This window comes from Geotrypetes seraphini, chromosome 5 (assembly GCF_902459505.1).
Source record: "Geotrypetes seraphini chromosome 5, aGeoSer1.1, whole genome shotgun sequence".
NCBI lineage: Eukaryota > Metazoa > Chordata > Amphibia > Gymnophiona > Dermophiidae > Geotrypetes > Geotrypetes seraphini.
In genome coordinates this window covers 112449763-112462096 of record NC_047088.1, presented here as the reverse complement: position 1 = coordinate 112462096, position 12334 = coordinate 112449763, and the positions used below count along the sequence as shown (strand labels likewise).

The 12334-nt window shown below is 43.4% G+C and overlaps 1 protein-coding gene across 4 annotated transcripts in view; it reads right to left on the bottom strand.

Annotated features, from left to right (window-relative positions):
- Nucleotides 1–722: 722 nt before the first annotated feature.
- Nucleotides 723–12334, bottom strand: part of PATL2 (PAT1 homolog 2) — a 177121-nt gene continuing 165509 nt past the window's right edge. For all 4 annotated transcript variants that reach the window (XM_033944301.1, XM_033944303.1, XM_033944302.1 and 1 more), the window contains exons 16-18: nt 3032–3129; nt 2485–2634; nt 723–1135 (exon numbers count right to left, since the gene is read on the bottom strand). In XM_033944301.1, the coding sequence (XP_033800192.1) occupies nt 1096–1135; nt 2485–2634; nt 3032–3129 (288 nt within the window). In that variant the 3' untranslated portion in view covers nt 723–1095. The remainder of the gene's footprint in view (nt 1136–2484; nt 2635–3031; nt 3130–12334) is intronic.

Sequence of the window (12334 nt, the reverse complement as noted above, 5' to 3'; positions counted from 1 at the left end):
ATAAATGATAATTAACATTTTCTCTGCGTACAGTGTACTTTGTTTTTTTAATTTTGTGGCTACTATTATTTATTAATAAGATTATGGGGGTCCTTTAATCAAGCTGCGCTAGCGGGGTTAGCGCGGACATTTCATCATGTGCTAATCCCCGCGGACAGCTAAAAAACTAACGCCTGCTCAATGCAGGTGTTAGCGGCTAGCGCGGCAGGCGGTTTAACACATGGTATTACATGCGTTAAACCCTTACCGCAGCTTGATAAAAGGACCCCTATATTGTGTGTATATGAAAAATGGATGGAAGAAATTGCATTACAATTAGTATTATTATTATGGCGGTGGATTCAGGGGTAGAGCTTGGGCGGGTCTGTGGCGGAGTTTGGGTGGGTCTGTGGCAGAGTTTGGCCGGGAGTACTTGGTTAGTATTTGTTAGGCTTTGGGGGTACTTGGCTTGAAAAGGTTGAAAAACACTGGTCTAGAATGTCTCACCTGTGGCACTTGAAATTCCCTTTATTGCTTGTTATCAAAATTAATACCCTGCCCCAAGCATACCTTATATACTGTATAGTTATTGTATATTTTATAGACTATCTCCATCACAGTAACTAGTCCTTTCCTTAGGTTTCAATGAGTATGTGCATATACATAGTGTGAAAAGAATTGTTTTTTTAAAATCAGATGTCTTACTTAAAATAAAAAAAATACCATCACACACCAGTGGCACCTTATATTTTTTTAAACTTTTATTTTGCAAGTGCTATACAAATCTAATTTTAGTGGAACAAAGAAGAAAAAATAGAACAAAACCAAAAATATACATTTAAACTTAACATCTTTATCTTTTCTCCCCAATTATACAGCATTTTGTCATCTGGCATTTTAAACACCAGTTTCAAAGGTGCCTTAAACAAGCAAATCATCTGCTTTGACTTTCAGTTTACAAAGTTTATTTTTAGCATGCATAGAATGCAATCAAAACTTCTGCTCAACCGCAGTGACTTCAACTTCAATGCAAACATTAACTGGATGTTAAAATTCATCAAATTCAGGACATATCTTTGATGTGAAGTTTTGTGAGGTGGCCTCCAAAGCGTAAAATTAAGAAGGAACTGCATGATAAGAGGAAGAGGTCTTGCATCTGAGGAAAACAGAAACATCCTCATGTAAGCATATCCTCTTAACAATTGATTTCCTCTTTTCCCTATATAGTAACCATTATAAATGGTCTCTCTCTTCCTTCTCCTCAGCTATTACCAAGCAACCAGAATATATTCTCTCAGCATACAAATTTTCTTATTTGGCTCCCATCAATAAGTTACTGACAGTCTCCAGAATTTCTACCCGAGTTCTCCCTTCCTCCCTGATAGCACAAGAGCTGTAGTGCCTTCCAATGACAATAGATTCTGATAATTTGAATAGCCTTTTTATCCAGTCAAAGATTTATGGCTAGCTGTGACAAAGTTCAAAACTACAGAACAGCTCCTGAAGTGAGGTAAACAAGCTTTGTCAGGAAAGAGAAACATAGACCTAGATTCACTAACCTCATGGATCAGATCCGATCCGATCTGTGGCTGGGCGACCGATTCATGACGTGTCCTCATGCAAATGGACGCGATCTGAGGCACGCCTCACACCGACCCTAGAGCGATCAGGCACAGCAATCCTGACACATGCACAGACCATCTTCTTTGCCTGTAGATGGTCTATGCATGTACTTTCTCAACATGAACACAGCATTTTCTACTTTTATACTCGCGAGGCTGTTATATGTTAAGCTAAGCAAAATGAGAAAAGCAGCTTTTGAGTCTACTGCAGCATGGAAATCCCAGCACACAATCATTAAAGACTTTCCTGCTCTCTGCCGCCCTTCCCTGCAGTGCCAGCCTGTGGTTTTAACCCACAGGTTTAAAATGGGGCTGCACTATGGCGTGTTCTGGAACTTAACAGCCCTGCTTTAAACCCAAGGGTTAAAACCACAGGCTGGCACTGCAGGGAAGGGCGGCAAGAGCAAGTTGTGGTGGCAAGAGCCTTACTAGTAGCATCCAGAAGTCTTGTAACTTCTTTAAGCGTGCTCTGAATTCCATGAGTGAGGAAGAAGAAATGCTTTCATATTCAACTGTTCTTGTATCGCTCTCTTTTTTGTGTGTGTATTTAATGTTGCATTGCTTGGATGAGAGCAAGGAGAGAAACTGCTTCTGAGGGGCAGGAGAGTCAGCAGGGATGTGAGCGACTGGTCCTCAGCATCCCCTTCTTTTTGGATCAGCCAGCCCAATTGGTATTCCTTCTTGTCTTTAGTGAATCGCTGCCTTCCTACTTTGCAAACCATTTCCCCTCATTTGCATGCGCAGATCGGATTGGGTGCGGATCGGATCGAGAGGAAGGTTAGTGAATTGGGTCGGGGGTCGCAAACTGGTCGTGACATGATCGGTGTCCTTAGTGAATCTAGCCCATAGTTTGTCTCCATATATTAAATCTTAGAACACTTACTCCATCTTGTTCTCCAATCCATGTATTGTCTGCTTATCCAGATAGCGGCAGAAGAGAGAAATCAAATTACTGGGCAGAAAAAGAGGCTCCACGACACAGGTCTTTGAGAGTCGGGAGAGCTCTTTGGCAACCAGGAACACTACATCAGTCCTGAAGAGGGGGATACAGCAAGCACAAACAATACTTACTCCACTCCAAACTCCATTAGTGTAAAAAGAACTGTTTGCTGCTGCCTATGCTCTAATTATTCTGTGCAATGACTGCATGTATAGGGTTACCAGATTTTACTTTACTAAAATCCGGACCCTAGACCCACCCCCTAGGCCTTCCCAATTTCCACCCATCCCCGTCCCATTATGCCCCAGCCCTGTCTCCCGCTGCCTGCTCTTGTTGGATAGGAGGGCTTCCGCATATGGACAGATGCCCTCCTGCTCGACACAATTTCGAGGAAGCTTTTCAAAATCTGAACAAAGTGCTGGGTTTTAAAAAGCTGTGTGGAAAACTATCCAGACATCTGGTAACCCTAAGCATGTACATAAATACTCACCATTTCTCATAATCTCCTATGCTTGGCTCCATTGGGGTATCAGATGAAAGCAGCCGCTCTCCCTGGCTCAATAGGGAGTATAGCAATGAAACACCAAACTAAATTGGTAGAGAAGAGAACATCAGAAAGAGAAGTAAGGAAAATGCTAATAATGGTCTCTTAGGTCTTTTTACATGAAGTTTTCTCACATCGCTTATTATGTAATATGGAGAAATTAGGTTCTTACCTGCTAATTTTCTTTCTGTTAGCTTGTAAACTGGTATAGTCCTTACAAATGGGTTATATACCTCAGTGCTACCAGCAGGTGGAGACTGAGCACAAACTTGTATATCAGTATAGGTTCCCCTCTTGCAATCCAGTCTGCTAAATAGCCAAGCAGAACCTAGGAAAGACTTCAACTGAAAACAGTATACAGTACTCCCCCGATATTTGCGGGGGTTCCGTTCCAGGAACTCTCGCGAATCGTGAAAAACCACGAATACGGTTTGTCATTGGGGAAGACTGCAGACGGTAGCGGGAGAGAGCAGCCGGAGCACCAACTAGTGCAGGAAATCATTCGCTGTATGCTCCGACCACCTCTTCCTGCACTAAGTCGGGCCTCACCAATCAGGAGCTGCGTGTCAAAACAGGCCCGACTTAGTGCAGGAAGAGGCAGTTGGAGCATACAACGAGTGATTTCCTGCACTCGCTGGCACTCCGGCTGCTCTCTCCTGCCTCTCCCGCTGCCCTCTCCTTGTCGGTGGTTCGTGGTCAGAAAATACCGCGAATGACTGGGACCGTGAACTGCCGACCGCGAACGACCAGGGGAACACTGTAACACACTCCGAACAAAAGTGGAAAAAACAAAAAATACATATAAACTACTGTTGGAACATGTGTAGAACTGAATCCTAGTATAGAAAACATCCCCACAGCTCACCAGCTGCGCCATAGCCAGTGTTCTTACTTCTCCCCGGCCCTAGAAAAATTCTAGAACCTGCAGAAAAAACAAAATCTGCAGGCGAGCAAAACAAAAACCCACAATCACCACACAAAGACAGACAGGGTGGGGGACTATACCAGTCTACAAGCTAACAGAAAGAAAATTAGCAGGTAAGAACCTAATTTCTCCTTCTGTATCACTTGAACATTCACACAGCAGTGTTTTACAAAGGAATGCAGAGAAGACCAAACTGCAGCCTTGCAAATATCCACTGGAGGCCCCAGAGAAGATTCAGCTCAAGAAGCTGCCTGACCCCTAGTGGAATGAGCCTTAAGAAATTATGTAACAGGCTTCTTCTTCAGAAGATAAGTGGCAGCAATAGTCTCCTTGATCCAGCGCGCAATAGTAGCCTTAGAAGTGCCATCCCCCTTACCTGGACCAGCGAGAAGGATAAAGAGATGATCTGGTTTCCTAATCTCTTGGGTCCTCTGCACATAAGAGCGAAGGACTCAACTGACATCCAACTTGCGCAGCTGTCTCTGCTCAGAAGAGCCCTCCCAGTTACCCAATACCGGGAGGACCACTGCCTGATTGACATGAAAAGGAGAAACTACCTTTGGCAGAAAAGAATGAATAGGCCTCAAGACAACCCGCTCCCTAGAAAACTCCAAAAATGAAGCCCTACAAGAGAAAACCTGCAGCTCAGAAATACGTCTAGCTGAAGTAATAGCCACCAAGAAGACCTTTTTAAGAGTAAGGTCCTTCAAAGAGCAGTCACCCAATGGTTCAAAAGGAGGGCGCACTAGAACTGACAGAACCAGATTCAGATCCCAAGAAGGAGGCTTGAGCAATTTTGCCACCCACAAGAAGCAAATCACATCAGTAATGGCAATCAAATGCTGACCTTTCAACAACCCACGAAAGGCTGACAAGGCCGCAAGCTGAACCCGGAGAGAGACCAAGTCAGTCCCCTATCCAGGCCACCCTGCAAGAACTCTAAGATGTTAAGCAGGGAAGCGCGAAAAGAAACCACTCCACGTGCATCACACCACTCCTCAAATAGACACCAAACTCTCACATAAGCCTGAGAGGTGGAAAACCTCCGGGAACCCAAGTGAAGTGAGACCACTTTATCTGAATACCCCTTCTTACCTAGGCAACCCCTTTCATGAGCCAAGTCGTAAGACAAAAGGGACCCGGATTGAACATTGGAATGGGACCCTAAGTCAGAAGGTCGTCCAAGAAAGGCAGAGGATCCGCCACCAGATGCCTCACCAGATCTGCATACCACGGTCTTAGAGGCCAATCCGGAGCCACCAGAACCACGAGGCCTGGATGGCGAATTATGCAGAGAACTCTGCCCACTTATGGCCACGGAGGTAACATATACAACAGCCCCTCCATTGGCCATGGTTGAACTAGAGCATCCAGGCTCTCGGCCTGATCATCTCCGAGTCCCCCACCTCTCCAGCCTGCACAATGCTTACATAGGCCGGCCATGAGTACCTCGCGTCTGAAGAACAATGAGCATTTTTTTCCCCTTAAAAGTGCTCTTTGTGCTGAAAAACACCCTAGCTGTAATAAAAGTGCCGGTTAGGTGAGAAAAAAAACACCCCACAATACAAATGGCAGTTTTAAAGGGAAATGAGCCCTTTAGACTGGCATACCTCAGGATTTTTTTTTCACTTAGTTAGAACAAACTTAGTTTGTATAATTTGTAGCTCTCAAAGCTGGAGGGCTGACCAACCTGAGGGGCAGGCCACCGGCTGAGGCACCTCTACAAAAATGGGGGGGGGGGGGTGGAGGAAGGTGGGGGGAGGGACCCAGCACAAGACCCGCTGAGTTTAACACCCTTAAGGTCAGACGGATCCCCAAACAGGACCCGTCCAAGCTCTATCCAGCACAAAAGGGGAACCCAGGAGTCCAAAACAAAATTCCAACAGTACTAAGAGGGGAGCAGAATTAAGTTTCAAGTTTATTGAGATTTTGATTTAAACGCAATATCAAGTATTTTGAATGCGTATAACAATAATAATTTGGGGGGGGCAAATAAAACAGTTTAAAACCATAAACACAGTTTTATTCATAGTTACATTAAAGATACGTAAGGAATGAAAGGTTAAATTACATTTGATTTAAAATAAACAATTAAAAATAAAACAACAGTTAGGGAAGAACAATTTTAGGAGAGGTATTAAAGAGAAAATAAAATAAAATTTTTTTTATGAAGACTTAGTCTAAGAGTAATTGTTTAGATAAGACCCGATCTAAAAGTAAATAGGAGAGTCAAAAGGATTGTCTGATCTAAGATTCATAAGCATCTTTATAAAGATAGCTTTTTAGATTGCTTTTAAATTTTTCTAAGGAGGTTTCAGCGCGCAAATAGATTAGAAGTATGTTCCAAAGCTGGGGTCCCAAGATAGAAAAGGTTGTGGTTCTTCTGATGCCAATTACTTTCAGTGATGGAATGGTCAACAAATACTGATCTGTTGATCTAAGAGATCTAACTGGAAAATAAGGTATTAAATATCGATGTAAGAATATTGGAGTATTAGTTTTCTGAATTTTGAATGTTAACAATGCGATTTTATATGTTATTGTATGTGAAATAGGTAGCCAGTGTGCTTCTTGCAAAAGAGGAATGACATGATCATATTTTTTAGAGTTAGTAATAATTTTTATTGCTGTGTTTTGTATAATTTGTAGTCTTTGTATTTCTTTCTGTGTTATGCCTTGGTATAATGTATTACAGTAATCTAGCTTAGAAATTATCAAAGAGTGAATTAGGACATTAAGAGCTTTTGGTTCTAAGACTTTGGCTAAAGATCTAATGAGGCGTAGTTTATAAAAACAACTTTTAACTACAGAACTGATCTGATCATGGTAGGATAGTTCATGGTCCAATAATATTCCCAATATTTTTGTCGTTGTCACTTTTTGTAGAGGAAAATTGTCCAAAAAAAATTTGTGCTGCAAATGTAATATCCTTTTTCCATGGTAGGAACATTATTGAAGATTTAGATGGATTTAGTGCCAGCATTAGTCTTACCACCTGCTTTAATGGAGACTGGATTGCAAGAGAGGAACCAATACTGATATACAAGTTTGTGCTCAGTCTCCACATGCTGGTAGAAGGGAGGTATATAACCCATTCGTAAGGACTATACCAGTCTACCAAGCGATACCTTAAAGATACCTTAAAGAGATACGGTTCTTACCTTGATAATATCTTTTCCAATAGATAGGGATAGCATGCTGAACCATAGGGTTATCCATCTCTGCTCAAGAGCATACTACAGATGTCAATCACAGCTTTTCAACTCCAACTCCTCCTCCTCCAAGGTCTCTGCTGCCCCCTTCAGTTCAAAACCAAAGCTGATGACACCCTTAAACTAGGTGTCTGATGTGCTGAGATGAAGTTAAAACAATCAACGAAGAAACAGTAATTAGTTAACATTGACAAGCTTCAGAAGAACAATGAATCCAAGAAAATACAAGTTAACAAGAAATATAAACAGCCTGAACATAACTCAACCATGCCTCCCTTGTAATCCTGGAGTATATACAGTCTCTTCCTAATCCAGTACTTTGACAAGTTTCAAGTTTATTAAAGTACTTCAAAGCGATGAACATACATAAAAAAAAACAATTAAAATTACAATATTAAAAGTAATACATTATTTAAACATAAACATTAAAATAAACTAGACTTTATACAAACTTAACAAACAAGAACAAAAAGGCGAAGGGGATTTGAACTACAAATTATTATAGAAAAGGTGGTCAGGTAAAAACACAAGGTTAGGAATTTAAGATGCATGGTCAAATACAACATTATTAATAAATTCAAGATTAAGAATTATTGCTCAAAAGCATCTTTGAAAAGGAATGTTGACAATGAAATCTTAGTTATGGAGCTGACCCTTTAGTTTGAGTCACAAGGAAGATGCATCAGAAAAATCGCTGGGGGGGGGGGGGGACAGCATACCATCCCTATCTACGGGAAAAGATATCATCAAGGTAAGAACCTAATCTCTCTTCCCAGTGCAAAACGGATGGTATGTTGAACCACAGGGATGTACTAAAGCAGTCCCAAAAACGTGGGTGGAGAGCTAAGCTTGCCCTCAAAACTGAGGCTCCAAAGCACGAGCCCTCTTGCGCTACTATGTTCACACTATAAAACTTGGAGGGGACAACCAAGTTGCTGCCTGGCAAATCTCTTAGAAACATGATGGCAGATAAAGGCCAAATGACCCTTCTAGTCTGCCCATCTGCAGTAACCATTATCTCTTTCTGAGAAATCACATGTGCCTATCCCATGCTTTCTTGAATTCAGACAGTCTCTGCCTCCACCACTTCTTCTGGGAAACATCTACCACCCTTTCTGTAAAAATGTATTTTCTTAGATTACTCCTGAGCCTATCACCTCTTAACTTCATCCTATGCCCTCTCATTCCAGAATGGTCCTGGCTTCAACCCAGGAAGAGACACTTGAAGCATGAAAGGAGGCTGCCTGCTGAAGCAGAACAAAATAGCCAACCTGATCCATCTTGAAATGGTAGTCTTGGAAGCCAGTCTCCCCTTCTTAGCCGGATTTGTCAATATGAACTTTGCCCTTCTCTTAGAACCCGAGGGCTGGAAGGCGAACTTCCTGGCTGATGCGAAACACCAGAGACAACCTTCGGCAAGACAGAGGAAACTGTCATCAAGGAAATCCCAGCCTCCGTAATACATTGCATGACAAGACTTGCAGTTTGGAGACACACTTCATAGAAGTGATGGCAACCAGAAAAACTGTCTTGATAGTCAAATCCATAAGGGTGGCATCCTGCATGGGCTCAAACAGAGCCCTTCTAATATGATGTTCAAGTTTCAAGTTTATTATTAGGATTTTATATACCACCTATCAAGGTTATCTAAGCGGTTTTTTACAATCAGGTACTCAAGCATTTTCCCTCTCTGTCCCGGTGGGCTCACAATCTATCTAACGTACCTGGAGCTATGGAGGATTAAGTGACTTGCCCAGGGTCACAAGGAGCAGCGCGGGGTTTGAACCCACAACCCCACGGTGCTGAGGCTGTAGATCCAACCACTGCGCCACACACTCCTCGCCCACATTCCAGGGTGGGCAGGGCTGGCGAACCAGGGGCATAGCCTCAGGGCACCATTGAATTACATTACATTAGTGACTTTTATTCCACCATTACCTTGCGGTTCAAGGCAGATTACATAAGAGATTATCTGGACATTTCCAGAAGAGTTACAGAGTAGAGCGGGTTACTTCGGGGGATTGAAATGCTTCCTGCGGTGTTAATTTGTCTTGATGGATTTCTTGAATAGCAGGGATTTATTTCTTTTCTGAAAGTTTTGTAGTCTGGTGTCATGATCAGTAGATTGGATAGCTGGTGGTCTAGTTTTGCTGCCTTCTTGGCCATTGTACATTTTTTTGCGTTTGATGCCTATGATTGGAGGGGGGGGGGCGGTGCATGAATGGTGTTTGGTTTCTCCTTTGTCTGGTTGTGGTAGTTCGGATAAGGCGGGTACCCAAGTAAGCTGGGCTGTCTCCATTCATGGCTTTAAATAGTAGACAGTAAAATTTGAATAGTATTCTTGCTTGTATTGGGAGCCAGTGTGAGTCGAGGTATGCGGCGGTGATGTGGTCGTATTTCTTCAGTGAGTAGATCAGTCTCAGGGCTGTGTTTTGTACTGTTTGTAGTTGCTTTATCATGACTGCAGGGCAGGGGAGACAAGAGGATGTTGCAGTAGTCTAGAAGTCCTAGGAATAGGGATTGGACCATGAGCTGGAATTGTTTTCTGTCTAAGAATTTTCGGATTTGCCTTAAGTTTCACATGACTGCAAATTATTTCTGTATTGTTTTGTTGATTTGTGATTGCATGGTACAGCATCTGCCTATCATCACTCCCAGAAGTCTTAGGGTGGGTTGAATGGGGTATTTGATTGAGTTTATTACTAAGTTGGTTATGGTTGGGGTTTTGTTTTTTCGAGAAGTATAAATTTTGTTTTGTCTGTGTTCAGTTTTAGTTTGTATTCTTTCATCCATGTAGCCACTGTTTCTAGTGTTCTATGTAGTGCATCTGTCATAGAGGGTGTTGGTTGATCAAAAGGAAGGAGGATAGTGATGTCGTCTGCATAGCTATAAGAAGTTAAGCCTAATTTGTCTAGGCAGGTGCCGAGGGATGCAATGTAGAGGTTGAAGAGTGTTGGAGATAAAGGCGACCCTTGGGGTACACCGCAGGGGTTGGACCATGGTTCTGATTTTTCTTTGTTTGTCTTTACTCTGTAGGTCCTGGATTGTAGGAATCCTTGAAACCATGTGTGCACCTTTGATGAGATTCCTATAGTTTCTAGTATTTCTAGTAGAATGTCATGGTCTACCAGGTCAAATGCTGCGGTGAGATCTAGTTGTATAACCAGCATTTTTTTTGCCTGTGATGAGGTATTGTCTAGCTGTGTCCAGGAGGGAATCTAGTAGTGTCTCTGTGCTGTAGTTGGTTTTGAAACCAGACTGTGCAGGGTGGAGTAAGTTGTGCTTTTCTAGGTAGTTGGTGAGGTGTTTAGCTATGAGGCCTTCCATTAGCTTGACATATAATGGTATTGAGGCTATGGGTCTGTAATTGGATGGTAGATCTGTTGCTACTTTTGGGTCTTTTATGATCGGGGTGATGATTTTGCTGAGGTCTTGTGGAAAAAGGCCATCTATGAGAAGCGATTGTATCCATTGTATGAGGAGAGGGCGGAATTTTGGGCTGGAGGCTTTTAACAGGTATGGAGGGTAATGGTTGAGGTCGCAGGCTGCATGGCTGTATTTTTTGTAGCGTCTGTTTAGGTCAGACCATTGTAATGTGGTGAAGTCAGACCAGGTTCTGTCTGCTGCAGCTGATTCTTTTTCTGTGGGGAGCAATGTGATTTCATCAAGGTAGTTCGGGGTTCCTGCGAAGGTTGTCCTGGCTGTTCTAATTTTGTTTCTAAAGTATTCATCTAGAAGGATGGCTGAAGGGGGTGGAGTGTCGTTGTTGGCCAGGTAGGATTTAATGTCTGTGAGTTCTTTTAGTAATTGGAATAGTTTTATTGTATCTTGAACTTCTATGTTAATTTGGTTGGTGTAGTGTGTCCTTCTCTTTACTTTTAGCTTTTGCTTGTATTGTTGGTTTAGTTTTCTCCATGATGTTTGTGTGTGTTCTTGGTTACTTTTTCTCCATTTTCTTTCTAGTCATCAGCAAGAAAATTACCTGACATCTGGGAGTGCAGAAAGAGAACACCAAACACCTTGGGTCCTCAAAAGGAAATTCCAGCCACTTGAAACTGCCAGCCTCATATCTAGACCTTCTTAAAAAACAGAACAGGACAGGATAGCAGATACCGAAGCTGTGGCAGGATCCAGGTGCTCCTTGCAGCACCAATGTTGTAAGGTATCACCCCATACTTTGGCGTATGCCACGAATGTGTCAGGTTTCTTGGCTTTCAAAAGAGTGCATACAACCAAATCCGAGTAGCCCTTTCGGCTCAAAGCTGAGCGCTCAAGAGCCATGCTGTGAGACCAACGTGCTCCGGATCTTGCCGAATGATAGGACCTTGAGAGAGAAGTTCCTGGGATGGCTGAAGCCTCCATAGCTGGCCAATCTAAAGACCACCAGGCCGGCATACAAGGGCAACGAGGCCAGTCCAGGGCCACCAGAATAACCCATCCCTAATGCCTGGCTACTCTCCTCAGGACTTTCCCCACCATGGGCCATAGAGGGAATACGTACAAAAATTCCTCCAATGGCCAAGGCTGAACCTGCACTTCGTATTGCCATGAGGTAGAACAAAGGGACGCCCCACTGTTCGTCAATGCTCTGAAGCGACTGAGGCAAGAGAGAACACTCTTCTGGGTCCATAGTCTATCTACTGAGAAAGTCTGCCTTCAAGTTTTGCACTCTGGTGATGCGAGCCGCAGTGATGGCCAGAAGATGAGTCTCCTCCCAGCAGAAGAGAGAGCTTTCACCTTCTTCTGGAGGCCAAAAAAAAAATGCCCCCCTGCACCAATGCCTAATGCCGCTGCCCACCCACCCCCTCCACGCAAATGAATAAGGCAGAAGGGATGCCAACTCTCTTCTGCCATTGCAAACTTGGCCGGGCCCGGCTCACCTCCCTCCCCGTACCTTTAGCTAGGCCGGCCAGCCAGGCCCAGCCTATCCTCCTTCTCCATACCTTTAAAAATATAGGGAGCAGGAGAGGTGCAAAATCCCTCCCGCTCCAGGCCTCCTCCTCCGACGCACTGTGGCCTTAGGCCACACCCCGGTACATCATGTGAAACACGGGGATGAGCCTAAGGCCCTAATTGGCTGAGTTGGCATCCCTCCTGCCTTTTTGTCTTCGG